The sequence below is a fragment of the Rhizophagus irregularis genome, chromosome 3 (genome assembly GCF_026210795.1).
Source record: "Rhizophagus irregularis chromosome 3, complete sequence".
Classification (NCBI taxonomy): domain Eukaryota; kingdom Fungi; phylum Glomeromycota; class Glomeromycetes; order Glomerales; family Glomeraceae; genus Rhizophagus; species Rhizophagus irregularis.
Window position 1 is genome coordinate 4443429 of NC_089431.1, and position 22772 is coordinate 4466200.

The window sequence follows — 22772 nt, forward strand, 5'->3', positions numbered from 1 at the left end:
CTCACTTAAATGGAGGATAATTGTCGCCTACCGCCATACTCTCTTGAAAATAAGACGGAATTTCCTAATACTCAAACGGAACTTCTTAACCGACTTAAACTGTCCAGAAAGACAAAATTGAAGTCGTTTTACTTTGTGACTTCAACGACCAATTTGACACCATGGGATCTTCACATGCCATTAATCATCAATTCCTTCACAATCAGGATTTCATTGATTGTTTCGCCAGTGACCCTCTTACCGACAAACCTTTATCCACACATTTTTATTCTCATTATAATGTCGCAAATCTTCCAGAATCAACTATATTTGGCTTTCTCCGGCCTATAATCTATTAATATTAATAATAATAATTTTCTTATTTAAAATTTTAAAACATGATTTTTCATCAGTATAAAGAGTTATAACGAGAAATGTGATAAATATTTTTTCTATTAGTTCTAATAAAAAACTGTTTATGTATCCGAATCTACTTTCATATTGAAAAACTTTATTTCCACATCCATTTATTTCTAGAATAAATGATGAGTATATGACATTTATTATTAATACAGGCTTTATTACATAAATGAGAAGTAATATATTATATTCGTACAATACATGTTCAATATAGCAGTCAATACGAGTCTTCTTTCTCAAAACAAATTACCTTTAATTAAAACTTAACGTGTGATTTTCCAGAAAAATAAAAAAAAATTGGCGTAGCCTTTATATTCTTGCAATAAATTGCAGTTTATTTCAATATGAAAATTTCAATATGAAAACATCTGACGTAATTTTAAAACGGTGAATTGAATTTGAAATAATTTATTATAGGATAAATTATCTTTTTTTGAATAATTTTATAAAATGACATATTTTTACTATAGAAAACTTTAACGTATACAAAATTTTTTAGATATTTTTATTTGAACAAACAAAAAATCATTTATTGGTAATGGAGTACGCTGATGGCGACACTTTTCGAGACTATTTGAATAAAACTTTCCATAAACTTACTTGGAATAATAAATACAATTTAGAATATATTATGACTATATGACGAAAAAATAGTTCATCGAGACCTAGTAATATTTTTTTTTAATATTAAGCAACATGACTGTTCTATGAAAGTTTAACTTTTGTTTATACATTATAATAGCGTTCTTGTAATGTATTGGTTCATCAAATTCCATCAAGTTGACGGACGTTGGCTTATCAAAAAGGAATAATGAAGCATCTAAATAAATATCAAAATTACTTTATATAGTTTTCTAAATGATAATAACTTAGTGCACTGATATAGGAAATATCAAGTAGCAAATCCATTTCAAATGGGAATTATGATTTCAGTTTAATGTATAAATTTCACAATCACCCTCCTAAAATATAAATTCACGAAGCACGTTATCTATTTACGTATAATATTTATTTACAATACCTTCGCGTCAATATAAATTTTAATTTAACTAAAACTAAAACAGAAATCATTAATACTTGATAATTAAGTAGATTTAACTTGATAAATTTGTTACTTATCAATATCTGTTTTATAATTAGTCTAATTTATTTTAGTTAGATTCTAATAAAAATCATTTTAATTATTTAGCTACATTTCTCAATTATAGACGGTATTTGTTACTGATTTAAAAATGTATTATTTAAAGTAATTTTTATATTTATAATTTGTTAATTGATCCATAATTATTCAATTCTTTTTCAAATATAGCGTTATACTACCATTAGTTTTTATTTTAAAAAAATTCAAGAAGCTTAAAAGTGGATTTCAATTTTTAAATTTATAAAATTGTCATGTATTTCTCAATAAAATATCAATAATAGATAAAATAAATAAATAAATAATTTTATTGTAATAATTTACAAATATTACAATGATTACAAATATTGTAATTTATAAATAATAATCAATATTCTTTACGAATTCATAAGCTCTAATAGCTAAATATAATTCACAAAAATTTAGAACTTTAATATTATATAACATAAATTCATTCACTTCATCTTCTAAAGTAGACAAATCTATATTTCCAAAATTCTTAATAGCCAAATATTTGACTCTTTTTTCTTTCATAATAAATTCCTTTATATAATATAAAATATCATCATTACCTTTTTGCATTATTAACAATCTATTAATAAAAATATTTTGAGAATTTTCTAAGAATATTTTAAAATCACTTTTTTTAATAGAAAGAGATAAACTTAAATATTCTAGTTTAGAAGGGAGAATTTGTCCTAAATTTTGTAATATAGTTGAAGTATAATCAACATTATAATTAAATTGATAAATTTCTTTGATGTGAATTGAAAGATAATTAAGATTATGGTTAATACTTTCAATTAAATTTGATACTAGATGAGTAATCTGATTTACAAATCCATATAAACCAAGAAATTTGATATTATTACAATATTTAGTAATTAATTCTAATAATTGTCGTCTTGATGATAAATCATAATCGAATCCAAATACAATGAAATTTTCCAAATAATCACCAGATTTTTGTAATAATAATTCTAATAAATTGATTTGTAATCTCTCTTCTATAAATAAAGACTTTAATTTAAATGGTTTAGTTAAATTAATAATTTGTTGAATAAAGTTACTATTTAAAGAATAACAATAAGTGATATGAACAGATTCTAAAACATTTAATTGTTCAAATATTTTGTCTAAATTGATTATACCATTAAAATTAACTTGATGTAGTATGATCGTATTTAAAGTATTTGAACAATTATATTCTTTTAATAAAAATAATGATTGATAATAAGGGAAACTATTATTATCCAATAAAATTTTCTTAAGATTTTGATGTAAATAAATTACTTGTAATATTTGACTTTTAAGTAATTTATATTCACTAGTACTATTGTTATGATATAAGATATTAGGTGAGCTACTACCAAAATAAAGGTTTAAATTTTTAATATTATGAATGAAATTTGAATTTTGTAAAATTAATACAATAATATCATCATAATATGGTTCATAACTATAAATAGTGAAGATATCAATGTTAAGAGTATTTAAATTTACTTCATTTTCAATGAATGTTTTAAATAATGATATATAAATTAATCTTTTAAAATTAGATTCGGAAAGTATATCTAAATTTTGTAAAAAATATCTATTTCCGGGTTTTAAAGTCCTAACAGAATCTTCAAACCATTTCCCAACAGAAGTAATAACCTTCAATAAATTTATATCTTTTATAAAACTAGTATAATTAAAAAGTGTATTTAAATAAAATAAATTATCATTAATTTTATATATGTTTAAATTTGTTTTAAAATCATTATCATTTAAATTTTGTAAATAAATTTCAATAAATTTATAATTTTTTGTAGGAATTGAAAATGGATTTTCCCATAATAATGGAATCGTTAATCGACACCATAATCTGTTAACTAAAATGCATGAATGTAAAGTTAAAAAATCATTTTGTAAATATTTTATAATTCCATATGTTAATTCAGGTAAATCTCCTGAAAATATTTTTGAACATGACATTGTAAACGAAGAAAGAAAAACAAAAAGGGTATTTGTGTATCATATTTTATTATTATTAAGCCCGATTTATATTAATTTTCGGAATGATGATTTCCGTGTGTAACGTCACTAACGTCGTTAATAATCATTAAGGTTTTGTCGATCACTTGGCACAGTCAAAATCTGTTGTGGCTTAGCCCGTCATGTCAAATTAAATAAATATTTGACAGTATTTTAGTCCAAATTTTTATTCAAGTCCCAAATTTGTAAAATAACCAACTTCGAAGTTTATTGGAAACTTACAAATAAATTCTTGGATAATATCGGAATGTAAAAATCATTTGATATAATCTTTAAATAATGATGCACTCGGATGTAAATAATTCCTTTACTTTTTAATAATCATATGAATTACATAAAGTTTTGATTTAGCTCATCTAGTTCATATGTTAGATTTAATCTGTTCACGCATTTTTTTCCAAAAGAAATTTCTTCATTTATCATTATTAAATAATCTGTGAAAATTTTTAGATAATGAGTGCTATAAATAAATTCATTTCTTAAATATAATAAAGAAAAATTTTAAAGAAAAGATACAATAAAATCAATACATGTTTTAAACCAAAAAAAAACCAAAATATAAATAGACTATGTTATAAATTTAAGTAAGACTATAATTGATAAATTTACCATAATACTTGATATTATATACTAACCAATTGTCAATAGTGACAATAATTAAAAAGAAAAATTAATTTTATTAAAATTTTGATAATTTAAAGTATCAATATCGAAATTAATTTCCTTTGTAATATATCCTACATTTAAATTAAAAATATTACATATTAGGCATATAATATTGACTAAGGATTTCATTTATAGTATATTTAAAAATATTTTTACATACCATTATTATTAAAATTTACATCAATGTCTAAGTTGATTTCTTCTGTAAGATAATCTAAAGAATATGTACATAATTTTGTTAAATTATGAATTTGATATGTATTTACAAAAAGTAATTACCTTCATTTTCATATAATTTTTCTCTTTTAATACTTCGACCTAAATAATTAGTAGACAATGATTTACTGAAGTTTATCAACTAATTACATTTATTTGCAATCGACAAATATCATACCATATTCATTATTATCTTCAATTAAATCATCTTCAACTCTTCTTTTTAATTTTTCTAAATTAATAGATTGACTTTTTGAACTCCTTAAAGACATTGCAGAACTAATCATGGCACTTAAAGGTCTACTCTTATAAATGGCACCTGGATTATTTTTTGGAACAGGTCCAATATCTGATGACTCTATCATGATTACAGTTTGGTTGTTTTTCCAATTTAAATTTCTTTCCTTGGAACGCATTCTACTAAATCTCACGCATATATCAGTAGCTGTTGGTCTTTTACTTGGATTAGAATGCCAGCATTCTTTCATTAATTTAATATAACCTTCAGGTGCATTTGTGACAATTGGTGGTCGTAAACCATCACAAATATCAATAATAAGTTCTGTATCATGATTTCGATCCCAAAAAGGTCTTCTACCTGTCATCAACTCCCACATAATCATTCCAAAACTATATATGTCTGAAGCTTTAGTATATTTTTGTCTTTGCAAAATCTCTGGAGCCATATAAGGAATAATACCATAATTCTCATTATCATCTCCAGATTCAGTTGCAGATTTACTTATACCAAGATCACCTATTGTTGTTTTGTCACTAATAAAATGATCGGTTTGTTTATTAAAAAAGATATTCCCGCTATGAAAATCCCTGTGAATAATATTTAATTGATGTATTCGTTTAAGTCCAGCTACTATATCTAATAAGTTATCTAGCTTTTTTTCCCAGTTAATATTAAAAAAATCTTTGGTGATGTAATGTACCAAATCACCTGAATCATAATATGGCATGATAATCATGATATCTTGAGAATCAGGATCTTGAGTAATTCCGAAGTAATTGCAAATTTGCAAACTATAATATTCATGACCTTTCTTATAAATATCATAAAATACCTTGAGCTAGTAAAATGAAGAAAGCTTATTAATTTATGAATCTCATTAATGGTAAGGATTGTCGATTAAAACAGCATAATATGTACTATACCTCGTTCAACTCCTTAGATGTGATGTTTTTAGAACCATTAATTTTTTTGAGAACAACTGTATAATTTTGGGAACGAATATTTCTTTTTTTACTATAATCCATAACCGGGCCATCAATCCAAGTAGCTTTATAAATTTTACTAAAACCTCCTTCAGCAATAAATTCTATATTTATGAATTGTTTATAAGGAACATATTCCATTTTACCGTTTTTTTTAACAAGATTAATTTGTGTATATCTGATAAAATCATCAATAATTTTGTTTCCACTTGAGCCGTACTTGTATACCCTCTTTATTTTGTAACAAACATGACAAATCTGATGACTTTCATCTGAAGGTTTCCTTGTATTATTACATTCGGTGCATTTAATTTTTTTATATTTTGATTTAACAATGGATTGTGTTGGTTGAATTAAAGATGTATTGCTCGATAATAAAAAGTCAATTTTATGTTTATAGTTTGTTAGTTGTTCCATGTTTTTTTTTTATAAAAAAAAATGAGTTTTTTAATTTGAGTCAAGGAAAACTGTTGTCTAATATATACGTTTTAAATTTAATAATTAAGCAAGAAATTCTTTTTTTCGAATTCTATACACAATTTCTAGAAGTCTTCTATGGGAATACGATTTTCTAAGAAATATTTGCGAGAATTCTACGTAACAATCGTATCATGCAAAGAATTCTGTAGTCATGCATGATGTTGCGTAACTGCATAAGTATGTGGTACAGCGGAATGGAATTCTATTTTAGAAATGTTCTGCAATAAGTAAATAATTTCAAACACGTGAATTATTACTTACTTAATTTTGATGTTTTGTACCGTGGCTTTGTTCACATGGAATTTAAAAATTAAAAAATGAATTTTTGATATTTAAAATTATAAGTCTTGACCGATGATATATTTGACCCTTATAAACAATCTATTTTTAATAAAGTATCATTTAGAAAAAGAAATCACAAAACAATGAAGTTAGTAAATAATATAAATAGATCGAAAAGGTCTTGAAGAAAAAAAAATTTTGATAAGGAATATGAATAAGATAATAAAACAATTCAAGGAAAAAACAATTATTAAAGATTTATTCAACAAAATATTTAAATATAATATTATATTAATGATTAAAATATCACAGTGATTATGTTTTAAGTTATAGAAAATTGTATTTCTCCTTCATAATTTTGCTTCAAAATTTGAAGAAATAAACTCCTTTCTCCTCTTTAATTACTGACGCGTGCCACTTGTCACATATAATTAAACACCAGTTTTAATAACATTTTATATGTACAGCTACATTAAATTATTTTTTCCAAAATTAATGCTTTAAAGCGTAGGTAAAGGAGCGTAAAAAATTATTGAAAAATATTAATCATCATTATGGATTTAAGTAATATGTAAAAAATGAAACTTATTATTAACCAATAATACTGTAAGATGTTTTTTTGCTTTAATTTTATAATTTTATAATAATGTGTTTTCTACTAGTAGTGGAATTCTATAAGAAGTATTAAAAGAACAAATTATTTAATTTTCGTAAGTTTATTACATTATAATACCAAAAATTCTATTGACCTTACCAAATATTATTGTTTCAATCGTACAAGCCTGCCTGATTGTCTGAAATAGGAATACCGTATAGCGCTGCATACAGTACCCCCTTGTAATAGTACCCCCTTGTAATAGTACCCCTTCAAATAGTACCGGGGTATTATTCAAATTCCTAATAAAAAAAGAATGTCCGGAAATTGTAGCTAAAAACGTCCGGAAAATGTTTATTTGTCTGGAATATGTCCGGAATATTGCAATATTCCGGACGTTGGAAAATTTCCATTTTCCAGAAAATGTCCAGAAAATGTCTAGGAGGGTTTAGACCCAGCGTCCAGAAAGTGCCCGGAATATTGCAATTTTCTGGACGTTTTCCGGACACACGGACATTTTCCGGATGTTTTTAGCTACAATTTCCGGACATTTTTTTTTTTACAGGGATTCACATTCGGGTATTTTTGAAAAATACCCCGGTACTAATCAAAATTCGATTTTGAATAGTACCCGGATACTAATCATATTCCGACTTGAAAAACTAATCTAATTGTAATAAAATCAAATGTACCCCCTTCCAATATACCCCCTTTTAATAGTACCCCCCGGGTACTATTCAATCTAAGCGGACTTTCTTGAATAGTACCGGGTACTATATGCAGCGCTATACGGTAATATATATTCTCCAAATTGTCAATTCATCATCCAATTTTCGTGATTTTTCATAATAAAACGTCAGTATTTATTTAATATCCAAAAACTTTATCTTACGATTTAAAAATATGAAAAGTCACTTAAGCAATTAAATAAGCACTAATAATACTTGCTAAATTTTATATTGCATTTATTTATTTAAAATAGGAACATAATTGATAAAATGTTGTTATTACTGCTTATATTGTTTTACTGTATATACTGTTGTTACTAATTTACTATTTGATACTTATGGTGTTGTTAATTACTACTTATAAACTATTTTTCACTATTTTTTTTTGTATTTTTATTATTATACAAAATTTTAATAACCAAATCCATATATGGAACAGTTTTTTCCGTCAAATAAAGTGCTTCTTTTTTCCATTTATCTTCATCCTTAAATTTGCCTAATAAAGGTACTGCTGACCTCTTCAATAATATGTCAACCCATTTTCTTGCTTTTTCCATCTGCTCGAGATTAACGCAATATAACACGATATCAAGGACAATCCAATTAATGATTCCTAGATAAACATTTTTATATGAATTGTAAACCTCTTCTAGGATAGAAATTGCCTTTCTTAGGTTTCCATTTTTACGATAAGCAATTGATAGACTTCTACTGGGTTCTAATGTATCAAATTCAAGTCCTGGATGTTCTTTTCTAAGATTGTGTAATTCAAAAATAGTCTTTTCTAATTTTTTAATAAGAGAAGGATCAGGTTCAGGTTCATCTGCTACAAGTTCGAGTAATTTTTCAACAGTATTAAGTAATTGTGCTCTTTTATGTGCCGTCTCTGGTGTTTCAGATTTATCCAACTTACAAACTCGACATTGACAATCTATACCAACTGATTTAAGAAACATTGATCGGTTCTCATAGTCATGTGCACCTCTTCTGTAATTAAGAAGTAGTTCTTCGCCTTGTAAAATAGGTCTAAGAGATCGTATAAACATTAAATCTCCAAGAAAATATTGTGTAACATTATCATCAACACATGAATGATTAAAATAAGATGGCATAATCCATAATCCTTCACCACTCAAATTAGAATTTCCAACTATAATGCCATCCAAACTAAAAGAATTATAACTGACAATACCTCCAATTATATCAACATTTGCCGGGTTCATGTCAATTTTATCTAAATTTAAGCTATTGTAAAGTTTGTACACTTCTTGACAATGATAAGGTTCTTCCATAAGTTTCTGCGTAATGCGGTATATTAATTCCTCAGAATATAGGTCATTTTGAATATTATTCTTCGTAGAGTACCCAAGGACTTCATGATTATATACTATACTAAATGCCTTAGAGACCATCAATAAAGCATTTTCAGGAATATCCCGTTTTGCAACCCATCCTCTTCCTTTTCCTTCTACCAAACGAATTTCAATATCTTCGCATAAAAAATCAGCATGATCCAATCTTGCTCCTACCTCATGGACCCATTCGTCATTACCTTTACTATCTTTTCTAATTTCAGCTCTTTCACAACACTCATCGAGAATACTTATATAATCATATTGCCCATTTTTATTTTCAGAAGCTAAAATTTCCGCTTGTTTCAGTAATTGTTCTATACTCTGCTTAATTGAAGAGATACTATCATTTGTACTGGATTTTATACTTTGATGCAAATCTTGAAGTGTAATAATGGCTTCTTCATAACGTTTAAGACCACAAAGAGCTTTACCTTTGCGAAAAGCTGCTTTTAAATGACTAGGTTCATATTTAAGAACAACTTCTGTATCATTTAGAGCATTATAAAATTGAAATAATCGCAGATATGCCTCTGCTCGGTTGGCTAACAATGTGACATTTTGTGGATTCAATTCGATGCCACCTGAATACTCATCAATAGCTGCCGAGTAATCCTTTGAAGCAAAATAATCATTCCCATGACGACGGAATTCATCAACAATCTTTACTTTAATTTCTTTCTTATCCAATAGGTCGGAGGACCATATTAAGTTACCAAATAACTTGTCATTATTATGATCAATGATAATAATATCTTCAGGATTATTTGAATTAATTATGGTGTTCCTATCTGCAGCAACTTTATATGATAAGTTTTTGATAACGAGTTTGGTGCCTACTGGTAAAAATGATTGATCAATAGGTCGACTAGCCATCTGATCTTCTTTGTTTTCTGGTAATCTTGTCCAATTGTATAAAGCAAGTCGTTCCACATTACCCTCTGGATCTTCCACAAGAGCTAAAAGAGCACTTATTTTCATAAATTTGGTTATCACTCGACATAACAAAAATTTTTCGGGGAATTCATGATCAATTTGTAAATTTGCTATGGATACCCGATGTTGAAGATTTAAACTTAAATTGGGTTGACTGCGAACGTTATGAACTATATAATTATTTTTATCATAAAAATACTTTAATTTTTGATGTTCTTCAATTAATCGTTCCCTGCTTTTTTTTTGCGAAATATTACCAGTATTTAAACGTAGAATAACATTTTGCAATATATCTATTGCTGGTATTTCAGTGTCTGAAAATTGGAGTTTCATATTGGTTATAACAGTTGAGAAATGACAAATTGTAAAAAAAAAAATATTTTTCTTGGGAATTTTTTTTTTCAAAAAAAAAATGATTATTTAAAAAACTGATTATTATTTTAAAAAACTGATTATTATTTTAAAAAATTGATTATTATAAAAAAATTGATTATTATTTAAAAATTGATTATTATTTAAAAAAACGTAAAATCATGCAATCAATTACATCATGGAAGACCGTAAGATTTCTTTATAAATACTAATTAAGGGGTACAGTAGCTCGAATTTATTATAGTTGGCGTAACTGATAACAATGATAAAATATTATTATGATAATTTTTAATAGTTAAAATATAATTTAATTTGGAATTGTTTAAATCATTAATAATTATCCACGAACAAATGAATAATCATTCAAAAATTAATATTCTCACGTATGTTATATATTTAAACAAGATGGATAAAAAAAAAATTTAATAAAAAGTCTATTATTATTAGAATAAAAAGTCTATTGTTAGTTAAAAAGGTATATTAATAGTTTTATGATAATAGTAATAATTATTTCAAGATTGCGCCGTGAAACTCATTGATAACTATTAATATATGAATTGATAACATCAATTAATGGCTGTAATTTCCATCAACAATTCGTTCACAACGTATTTTTCTATTAATATCTAAATAATAAATACTAATAAAATATATTTAGTGACAATTAAATCACGAAATTAAAAATTACCATCAATACGATCAACAAGATCATAAAAATTCATGTGGTAGATCACGTGCAGAAAGGAATAATTGTTGACGACACAGTCAAAGCTGTAAATGTGATTATATAATTTATAATACAATATAATTTATAATTTGTTGTATTAAATCCGACTTCTTTTTAATTTATTCATATAATGAGAATTCAAAGTGATGATTTTTTTTCTTAAATACAACGATATAAATAATGACTTTAATTAGTAAATTCGGTATATCGTTATTTTATTTCAACTATGGAATTCTCGGATATTAAAATTTTAAATGCTTACTTGGCAACAAATGAAAAGAAAAGGATAGGACTTAAAGAATTATAGTGAATTAATATTTTTATTATGTTATAAAATATCTAATGTCGTAAACAAAAATAATGCATTTAAAAAAATTGATGTATCATTTGTTTTTTGCAAAAATATTCTTATTATAATCATAACGCTTGTTTTTAACTTGTTTTTATAAATTATAGTATTTATGGATGAAATTATCCTTCATGTAAAGATCATTTTTCATATTTGAGTTACCTACTTATTTATTATTGTCTCATTTTTTTTTATCAATTCATTTTATTTAATTTATTATGATTTCATAATTTCAATTTTAACAATTATTAATAAATTACGATGAATAAAAATTTATTAAACAATAACAATTTTTTTAATTAGGGTATTTAAACAAAGAAATAAAATCATAGCCTTAGATAATAATCGCTATAATCCCCTTTTTGTTTTTTTTTGTTTTTTTTTGCGTTGTTTAATTAGGGGAATTAATATGGTAATAATTAGTTAACAAAAAATAATAAAATAATATGTATAAAATTATATTTGCAATAATGTAGCCATTTATATTAATGATTTGACGAGTGTAGAATGAAATTCGGATTAATTAAAGAATTGTGAAAAAATAATTATCAATAAAAATTGATTAATTTTTTAGAAGTATTTTCGAAAAAACTTTGATATTATGAAAATACTACAAATATTTTTATTAATTAATTATAAATTTTTATAATTATTTCTTATTATTTTATATTACGACAATCTTAAACTTATAACTGACTTAGGAAAAATATTTGAAAAATTAAATGTATTAGAATCTGTTCATTTCACTTATTATTATTCTTTTGATACTCATTTTACTCGATAAGTTATTAATTTAACTAAATCATTTGAATTAAAATCTTTATCCAAAATTCTCTAAATATTAAATCACCAGATTTTTGAATATAGATTTGGTTATAAGAATCTATTATTAAATTAACAATTTTTTCAATTAATTAATTATAAAATATTGTAAAAATATCAATTTTTTTTGATTTTTATGAATTTGAAAATCAAACTATTTATCCAGCGTTCAATTTAATTAAAAAAAATCTTAATTATCTTTCTATCAACGTCGGTCAATTTTCCTACATGTTATATTCATTTTTTTTAAAAAATAATAATTTTGTAAATATATTTAATATAATATTTTATTTCTTTATTTAAGAATAAAAAAAAATAAAAAAAAAATTTGAGAGGTAAAGAAAGAAACCGGTTTAAAAAAAGGGAATTCCGAGAAAAAAGGAATCCGAAAAAAAAAATAAGTACCGAAAAAAAATCTGAAAAAAAAGGACAATAATTCGGTCCAAAAAGAGTGAAAAAAATAAATTTTTTTTAAAAAAATAACAATACGGCCTAAAAAAAAAGTTCAAAAAAAATAATATAAAACAAAATCGGTCTTAAAAGACCGAAACAATAAGATTATTTAATAATAATTTTTCAGTTTGGGAAAAAAAATCAAATCTAAACGAGAAAAGAATGAGAAAAATCAAATTTTTCGGTTTGGAAAAAAAACTAAACCGAAAGAAAAAAAGGGAGAAAAAATTTGTAAAATTTTAACTGAAATTGGATTGGTTGATTGGAATGCACACGGATCGAGACCATAAATAGATTAGGCGGAGGCATGTCACGCGTTTTAATTATATGTTCAAGTTACACAATTCAAATTATTTATTCGCAGACAAATTTTTTTAGTTATATAGATTTAGCAAAATTATTCAATAATTGCAAGATTGTGAGATAAATTTTACAATAAAATATTTATTAATATAAGTAAACTATTAATATGTGTGTAGTTAAAAAAATAAATACTATTCTGACTTTCAGAATTGAGTAAAAAAATATTTTATATGAAAAAAATACGTTATTTTAATGTTTAATTCATCAGAATCTCGGGAATTTCTAATTCGTCCTGTTCCTTTGAATGAAGGTTTGAAGAATTATATGTTTCATAATCATCTATATATAATTATTATCCAATAAGATTATGTAAGTATAAATATTATTAAGGAAAAAAATTATTTACTTACTATCATCATCGTCTCTAATATAATTTCTTTGCATATATTGAAATTCAGCTTCATTATTATCATAATTTACTAATTTACATTAATTTACAGAAAAAAAGATTGATTATGAAATAAAGTTTTTATTTATTATTAAAATCAAAATTATGTACTAGTTACCTTTATTATTGTATAACTTTTTAGATTTAGGCTTGTCTTCTATTTTAGACAATAAAAACAAATTAATAAATAAATTTGTTATACATGAATTTATTAGTATATATTTATTAAATTTGAAATTCTTACCAATTAATTTCAAAGAATTTTTCTGTTCAGACGTTTGTTTGGATGCAATAACTTAAAATAATTAAATAAAATTTTAATAATATTAACAATTAGTGTGCATATACTGTATTAATAAATACTTACTTTCTGGAATACTAAGATCAAATTGGACACTTCGATACGCTAATAATAAACCATTTTGTTACATTTAGTTTAATTATGGCATATAATTTATTTTTATTATTACCTTCTAGTTCTTCTACAAAATATATAAAATATTATTAAATTTCATAAAAATTTGAAATAATATGAATATGAAAGAAAGCAAAATTCATTACCTTCAGTAGCATTTCTTGGTTCAGATAAAATTTCAAAATTATATATTTTACTTTTAAGATTTTCAGAAAAAGAATTAATTGAACTTGAGCTTACACTGGAATTGGTATTTAATTGATTATTATTTATATTTTTACTATTATTTATTTGTTTTTCTATTCCTTCATTTTGATAAAATAATGTACTAATTTCTCTTATTTTTCGCAAAAGCCTACTAACGTTAGGTCTTTTTACTGGATCAGCATCCCAACATTGTATCATTAAATTTTTATATTCTAAAGGAGTATCTGATAATATCTTTGGTCTCATACCATTTACAATGTTCATTGCCAGATCATAATCCTTATATCTATTAAAATAAAAGGGTGGTTTACCGGATGAAATTTCCCACATAAGCATTGAGACACTATAAATATCAGATGCAAGAGTAAACCCTTTTCCAATAATTACTTCTGGTGCCATATAAGGAAGATTACCATAGATACTTCCTAGTGGTTTATCAATAGGACCACAAAATCCGAGATCACTGATATACCAATAATTATTATATTGTGAATACAATATATTTCCGGAATGCAAATCTCTGTGAGCCACATTCTCGTTGTGAATACTATTAAGTGCATCAATTATTTTTATTGTAATTAAAATCTTTCCCTTCCACGTAAGTTTATTAAAATTTTGTTGCAAATATTTTCTTAAATCCATATCCATTAAAGACATTACAAGAAAATGAGCATCATTTAGTGGATTTCGCGTTATACCATAACATAATGCTACTTCTACCCATTTGATACATATGTTCAAATGTAATGCCGCCTATATAAATGTTTTCAAAATTTTTATTAATTATTCAAAAAAATAAATTTATGGTTTTTTTTTGATCACTTACCTCTTCAAACCAACTTCTGTTCGCACTTTCAATGTTTTCTAATTTTTTAAGGATTACCTTATGTTTTCCTGATCTTATTAATTTATTTTCTTTGACATCCCATTTAATATATCTTCCTTCTATCCATTCAGCTACATAAATTTCAGAACACCCACCTTTCGTTAAATATGTAACATTTTGTAAATGATCATATGGTATCCACTCAACTACCAAAATTGGAAAAAATGTTTCCTCTTGACACTTTCGTATTAAAGCATCAATATTATCATTTCCAGATGTCCAATTTTGGAAATCAGCTTTTAAATAATTTCGCATACAATTCTCACAATAAAATGTTGCTAAACATTCTTTTTCACAATTTTCACATAATCTTTTTGTTCCTTCATTAAAAAGTATTTTAAGATAATCATAACCTTCATCTAATCTTTTTATCGTTTCAGATTTTTCATCTTCCGTAAGAGTTTTATCATCTAGAATTAAATTTTGTCTAAATTGATGTTGTTCACATAATTTATTGTTATAATCTGTTAATGAAAATGCTTTGTAAAGAGTAGCGTGAATTATTTCTTTACGAGTAGTAGAAATTTTAGTGTTATATTTAGTGAAATACCAATCACCCTATGAAAAAAGTTTGTGTGATTTTTGTTGAAAAATCATTCAATTAAATTCACTACGATTTCTGTATATTTGACCATACAATAATTGTGCTAAAAATTGCAATAAATCACACAATTATTGCATGGTAATTCATTCAATAATTATCCTATTTTTGACCTGAATTTATACAATTATTGTGTGATATTTGAGCCAAATTTTTTTAGGCCATATTTTAGGAATTATAGGTTAAATTTTACAGTAATAACAGGCAATTTATAAAGTGAAATTATGAATTTTTTTTATTGACTTAAAATATAAAAAATATACACAATATTTCATAAATAAAATACTAAATTTGATATAATCATAAATATAAAAAATTGTAAGAAAATAAAATAAATAAAGTATGTTAGTAACATGAAAGTAAATTAGTATTATCAAAGAAGAAAGTAAATTATTAGTGTAAGTAAATTATTAGTATTAAATAAAAAAGTATGAAGTTAGTGAAGAAAGCAAATTAGTAGTGTTAAAAAGTACTAAATTATTAGTGTTAGTAATAAAAAAGTATGAAGTTAGTGAAGAAAGCAAATTAGTAGTGTTAAAAAGTAAATTATTAGTATTAGTAATAAAAAAAAGTATGAAGTTAGTGAAGAAAGCAAGTTAGTAACATTAAAATGTAAAAAGTTAGGAAAATAAAAAGATAAAGAACACAAGTTTTTCTTACCTGATATTTTAAAAGAAAGTTGAAGAAAAGTTAAAAGGTTAAAAAAACATAAACAAAAACATTTCGCGTCGTCATATTTATTTTGACGATCAGATCACGTGATCATCATATATAATTTTAAGAGTTGATTTTTACCGCATAATTCTGGCCAAATTATAATTCCGGTCAGAACTAATTGTGTAACCTAATAAAAAGTTTTTGACTTTTTTTTAGTTACAAGATGATACAAAAATTTCACCAATGGGTCCAGAAGATGCCCATTTATAAGCAAATATGCAGTTGAATTTTATGTAACCTTACTGCATAAATCACTTTACTTAGGAAAATCTATTTGTAATGGTTAAAAGTGGTCTATTCGACCCTAAAAGTGGTCAAATGTAACCATACAGGTAAGATGGAAAGTAGTATAGTAGGATTACCCAAAAATTGCTTTCTGTATCCTAAATTTAAGTCTATTTTCAAGTTGTACAATAATCACAATTTTTATTGTACAAAAATTGAATGTTTTCTGTATCCTAAATTTAAGTTGTATAAAAATCACACAAAAATTGAACATTTTCTATATCTTAAATTTAAGTTGTACAAAAATTGCATACTTTTAATATGCTTTGAAAAACTTCATAGCTATTTTTATCTAAAAATCTGCAATAATTGTACAATTTCCACACGGACTTGAACAAATATTGTACAAAAATTGGATGATTTTTTTTCATAGGGTCAGTATCCATGTTATAATAAATTGTTGTAAGTATTCAATGTGTAAAAAAATTTTTTTGAGAAGTTTATATTAGAAAGCTTTTTTTCATCATCGTAATAAAGAAATTTAATTGGAAAAACCGTTATTTTTATTAAAGACGCTAAAACAACGAAATGATCGGCCTAATGCAGTTACCTTGTGTTTTAATTATACGAATGTTATACGAATGACAAAGAAAAATTTTCTTTAATAAATCAAGTGGAACACAAATAAATATTCTTTACGCTGTTACTTTTTTTTACATATACGGTAAACAAAACCAAAATAACAGGTGTTACCTTAATACCATCTTTTGAATTTTTTGAGTATCACCTAAAATTGTTTAGCGTAGTCTCATTCTGCAATTATTTCGGAATGAATGAGACAGTTTCAAGCAAAAAGGTTTCTTAATCTGCTGATTACATAAAAAGCCCATAGCGCCAGAGAGACCTTGAATGAGATAGAATAATTTGCTAAAAGTAGGCTTAATTTGTCTTACAAGGTACTAATTACATCGTCTAGTGTCACATACATGTTAGCTTTAATATATACTATTTATTGTATTGAATCCTGGTTTCAAGACAACTTAATATATAGCGATATAGCGATGGTCACCTCGGACCGAAAATGGTCATCAAAATGATAGTTTAAGGTCGGTTCCGGATGGTTTGATCTACAACACCACCAATACCAAAAAAAAATCCAGTTAATTTTAAGTAAAGTAAGCTTAGGCTACTTAGCTCAGTATGGCATGATTTCCCGACATCTATTTTTCAAATGTAACCTTTTCCCGATAACAATTTCCCGACAAGACAAATTCTTGAATGGACATTTTCCTGGAAAGAACTTTTCCCGACATGATATTGCCTCGACATGATGGCAATTTCCCGAATTCAAATTACGAAAAATGATTTACAAAAATACTTGATTTTATTGCGAAAAAATAAAAATAAAAATAAATTTTTTTATATAATAAAACTTTTTAATCAAGAGAACAATATAATAAAATAATAAATATCCATAAACAAATACGCACAAAATAAATGACAATAAAAATATATTAGAGATCATTAATATACTACTAAGTGTAGCACAAAGTAATTAATCCAAAAAAAAAAAATATGAAACTTTTTTGCTTTAGAAGTATAATAATATGTTGATTTTTTCATTAGTCCGACTATTTATTGCATTAAAATATAATATTTCGTTGTAACATTTTATCCTAATCTAATACGTATTATTTTAGATAAATTGAAAGTTTAGGTATAACTTGCATTTATTTAGGAAATCTGAGGACATAGTTTCAAACTCAATCTGCATGTTATTATTTAATACTAAACACGAATAAAATATAAATGGAAGCAAAAACTTCTGAAAGTTCGTTTATTGGATTACTGTATTATGTTACTAGAAGTTATTAGATGATCCGTTAGACGTCTGGATGATTCAAGTGCAACAATTGCGTAACAACAATTGATATTCTTTAAATGTAGCGATTCTTTTAAGATTCCGATCTTGTGATGAGTAGCTTTTGAATGATTTAAGTATTATAGGAATTGATTACTTTTTTATTTCAAACATTTAATCTCATTAAGTCTTATTGTTATGCCAATAATTTTATTAAATTACAATTTACTTAATACTACTATTTTTTTCATAAGACAATAATAAAAGTAAATTATCAAAACCAGAATTCACAGATTTCTATCCGATCAAACTTAAAAATAACATAAATATGTAATTGAAAAATTAATATTCAATATGCAAATATACCTTGCTCAATTTTCATTATAAATATATCCTCAGTTACATTATTTTTAAATTTATTAGATTGAAAATATTAAATTCTTTACTCTTTACAAAATTGAAAAGAAAAGTTCAAGATCTATCAATTCCAATTCCTCAATAAAGATGCAATTAAAAAATTGCCAATAAAATTTAATATTAAAAATATATAGGAAAGAAATTGAAATAAAAATACATAAAAGGATTTAGATGAATTTAGAATTTTTTATAATTTATTATAGTAATAGAGAACTATTAAAATTTTTAAAGGTGTGATACTTAATAATATATTCACGATATATATTTCCTTAAATTCTATTATCAACATTTTATTTTCCAACAAATTGTTTGTTAAGGAAAATGTAACAATATAATCATCTACTAAAAAAGTTTTATCTGCCGTTTAGAATAGTCTCCATATAACAAGGGGTCATTTCCATGGGGAGCTTGGCATATATCTAGTAGAAGGTCTTTAAGTGAAAGTTATTGCAAAAAAATGACATCATTTTTTTTAAAACGGCATGCAAAATGTTGATCTCTTTTTATAAAAATGTCCGTTCTAGGAACGATCTGATATTTTTTTTCAGGTTGGGTCAGGCCAGTTGGGTCGGATAACCTGGATAATATAGTTATTGAGTATGGTCATAGTACTGATAACATCATGAAATTTTTAGGTAGATGCATTAGTTCAGAAATATGTGGATTCCCATATATTCTACGTGGATCTACGGAGAATTTTGTGGATCTACGTCGAAAATACCATGTGTTTCGTCACTGGGTATTTGGAAAATATTGGACATGTGGATTTAAGTGGAAAAAATTTCCTGATGAAGTAGGGTTGGATAATTATCTATATACTCCAAAGCAAAAGGACTATAATATCTAATCTTAAAAAAAGACTAATACAATGATTGTTTGAATCGATGCGATTGCATCATTCATACAATTACTTAGTGTACTTGCTCTGATGATTTAGTACCATTTATAATAAAAAGTTTTTAAAATATATTAATTTCAAGTTTGGTTGATTTATAGAACAGTTTAAAAAATAATTTTAATAGATTATTAATAAAAAATAAAATGATAAAAAAAAAGAATGATAACAAATGATTACTACTAAAATTTAATTGGCTATTAGTCATGTAATTTAAACTAACTAAACTAACTAAGTAACCTATGTTATGTAAGCTCCCATACATACAAATTGTCACAAAGATAATTAAGAAAAATAATTTAATGACAGTTTGGATCAAACCACCAACTAAAAACATCACCATGTATATGATAACAGATATCTCCATTAAAATTACCTCGGTCTTTTTTTTGCCTGGTACTTCCTTGTACTTCTGCATGAATCCAATAATTAGGTGTATTAGTAAAAGTAATGTTTAGTTGTGTATGTTGATCACATTCGTGGTAATTATAATCACCAGCTATTTGATTATTATTTTGATCTGTTACCCAAAGTCTACACCTAGTACCTGCTATCATATCCCTAGTTATCGAGGCAGTATATGTTACATATAAAACCAAAAAAAAAATGAATTATTAGAAGAGAACAGAGAAAATACTGAGTATAATAAAAACTTTACCATCAGTGACCGAAACAAATGTTATGCAGACACAGATGAAGATGGCAATAGGAAGGTAAAAGCTTTGAAGTTTCATATTGGTACTAAATTTATGAAGTTATGTTTTGTTTGTTTTGTTATCTTACGGTAACGATTCTGAAAAACAAAATTTTGGTGGCCATGGCAATGTTATATATATTCGCTTACATAAATAAATAATGATATTCCTGCTAATTTAGATTATTCAAAAAAGTTAGCAGCAAGCTACCATGTTTCTTTCTGTTTATTTAAACCATATGATTTATCTTTCTGTTATTCTAAACCATATGATTTATCTTTCTGTTATTCTAAATCATATGATTTATCTTTCTGTTATTATAAACCATTCTGTAATAAACAAAAAAGTTCATACATCCTCCTAATCGAGGGGTTGTAGTATTTTTATTTGATAAATGAAAAAACCTCCCTACATTCCAAGTATCTGGTTACAAATAGAAATGTTTCATTAGAGACGTTTTGTAAATAATCAATAAACCTCACTTGCCCGGCTTTGTCAAAACCAGCAGCATATCTAAAATAAATGAAATATTTTGTTAGGAATTTTTTTTAATAATTAGCAAAAAATAAAAATAAACAAATTCCTCACTTACTCACAGTCATAACAACCGGATTAATCAAAGCCAGTATTCCAGGAGTATTTCATTAAATTTAAAATTCACCTTGGTGAACTTCCATGTGCTGATTTACATATTTTGAATAGTGATATTACGAGATGATCAGCAGATGCCAAGACAAATTCTTGAGTGGACATTCCCCTAAAAGCATTTGTTCTCGACATGATATTGTCCCGACATGAAATTTTCCCGAAATCAAAATCAAATTATTAAAAATGTAACTTTGGTTGAGTATATAGTATTTAACAATAAATAACACATTATAACTGGTAAATCGCAAATATTTAAATTTTAATTAGTTTTTTATTATTAACCCATTTATCAAATAATTCGATAGATTTTTTTCGTGCTGAAACGATGATCATATCGTGGAATGTATTAGATCATTTACAATCATATCTTGATTAGATTTACATTTTTAATCAAAAAAAAAAAACCGAAAAATACAAAAATAAAAAAGGAAATGATCTCCATTTTTGATCTTTTTCGTAAAAAAAATTATTTATTTTATCTCTCTATATATCCAAACTTTTTATCAAAAAATTCATAAAATTCACTTCGTAAGTAATTAAAAAAAATATATAGAATCAAATGAATTTTTTCCTTAATTAATAATTTTTAATTATTCTTTAAACTTTTTTTTTTAAAAAAAGTGATTAATCTTAAAAAGGAAATCATTTTTTTTTATTTTAAACTAGTAAAAAAAGTTTTAAATTGATGAAAAAAGAAAAGATTGCAATAAAAAAATATTTGACTAATCTAAAAAGAAAAAAGAAATATTATTTATAATATTTCAAATTAAATAAATTAGACAATATTCCTAAACTGTAAATAGTGCTCCGTACGGGTTGGGTCAAACCCGGGTGATCGACCCGATCCGAATTTTTAAATCGAGTCGGGATTGCTGTTTTGCACATCTAAAATCTGTGACAGGTTACGCCGAAATGTGGCGCAACTGTCAAATGATCTGTCTAGCTGTACATAGTTGGGCACGCGATTTTGTGATCTGCCCAATAGCCATTCGCATGATCGTGTTGCTTTGATAAGCCCTATTATCTCCTTGTGAAATATTTTTTTTTTTGATTTTCTCACACACACTCTTTCCAGGAAGAACGATTAATTTTCCCTCAATTTAAATGTGGTAGTCTTTTATAAAATTACTTAAATACTCTTATATTAGCAGAGAAAAACTACTAAAAAACTATATACTTGATTTTAAAAAATTAAAGTTTATAAAAAGTTACACAACTTCGTGAAACAAGTATGGAAAGCGATAACAGTGAAGTGATAACACTACACAAGTAAGTCAATTTTACACTAGTTTCGTTACTTTTGAATAGTTACTTTTCAAGATTTTAGAATAAGATTTGTATAAAAGAGAAAATAAAAAAAAAAAATTCCAGATTTTTGGGTTAACTTTATTTCGTGAAAATATAATATTTATATTGTTATATTATTTTAAATATTATTATATAGAATGTTGTGTACATTTGTTTTTTATAAGCTTTTTATTAGAGTTTACCGTTTATTATATTTAATGTATTATCTTTACAATGCATTGTTACTATAATTATAAAGCATTATAAACATTCATTTTATCATTAAAGTATTAATTATAAAGCATCAATTTTTTATTAATTTGCAGATCTTTTCCTGGGAATCACTACCGGAAGAATTAAAACCTGTTCTTCCCCAGTATTACACGTATCT

At 25.0% G+C, this 22772-nt stretch overlaps 5 protein-coding genes across 5 annotated transcripts; 1 reads left to right on the forward strand and 4 right to left on the reverse strand.

Annotated features, from left to right (window-relative positions):
• Positions 1–1891: 1891 nt before the first annotated feature.
• On the reverse strand, positions 1892–3514 carry OCT59_021095 (uncharacterized protein; the record flags this gene model as incomplete). The annotated part of the gene is made up of 1 exon (XM_025327170.1): positions 1892–3514. The coding sequence occupies one exon, from the start codon at positions 3512–3514 to the stop codon at positions 1892–1894; it is 1623 nt and encodes a 540-aa protein (XP_025172611.1).
• Positions 3515–4231: 717 nt separating this feature from the next.
• On the reverse strand, positions 4232–6097 carry OCT59_021096 (uncharacterized protein; the record flags this gene model as incomplete). Its single annotated transcript, XM_066149619.1, has 5 exons — positions 4232–4311; positions 4401–4454; positions 4520–4558; positions 4635–5535; positions 5621–6097. The coding sequence occupies 5 exons, from the start codon at positions 6095–6097 to the stop codon at positions 4232–4234; spliced, it is 1551 nt and encodes a 516-aa protein (XP_065990508.1).
• Positions 6098–8130: 2033 nt separating this feature from the next.
• OCT59_021097 (uncharacterized protein) lies at positions 8131–10386 on the reverse strand (the record flags this gene model as incomplete). The annotated part of the gene is made up of 1 exon (XM_025327171.1): positions 8131–10386. The coding sequence occupies one exon, from the start codon at positions 10384–10386 to the stop codon at positions 8131–8133; it is 2256 nt and encodes a 751-aa protein (XP_025172613.1).
• A 9092-nt stretch (positions 10387–19478) lies between these two features.
• OCT59_021098 (uncharacterized protein) lies at positions 19479–19703 on the forward strand (the record flags this gene model as incomplete). Its single annotated transcript, XM_066149620.1, has 1 exon — positions 19479–19703. One exon carries the CDS (start codon positions 19479–19481, stop codon positions 19701–19703), a length of 225 nt encoding a protein of 74 aa, XP_065990509.1.
• A 347-nt stretch (positions 19704–20050) lies between these two features.
• On the reverse strand, positions 20051–20308 carry OCT59_021099 (uncharacterized protein; the record flags this gene model as incomplete). The annotated part of the gene is made up of 1 exon (XM_066149621.1): positions 20051–20308. One exon carries the CDS (start codon positions 20306–20308, stop codon positions 20051–20053), a length of 258 nt encoding a protein of 85 aa, XP_065990510.1.
• Positions 20309–22772: the final 2464 nt, after the last annotated feature.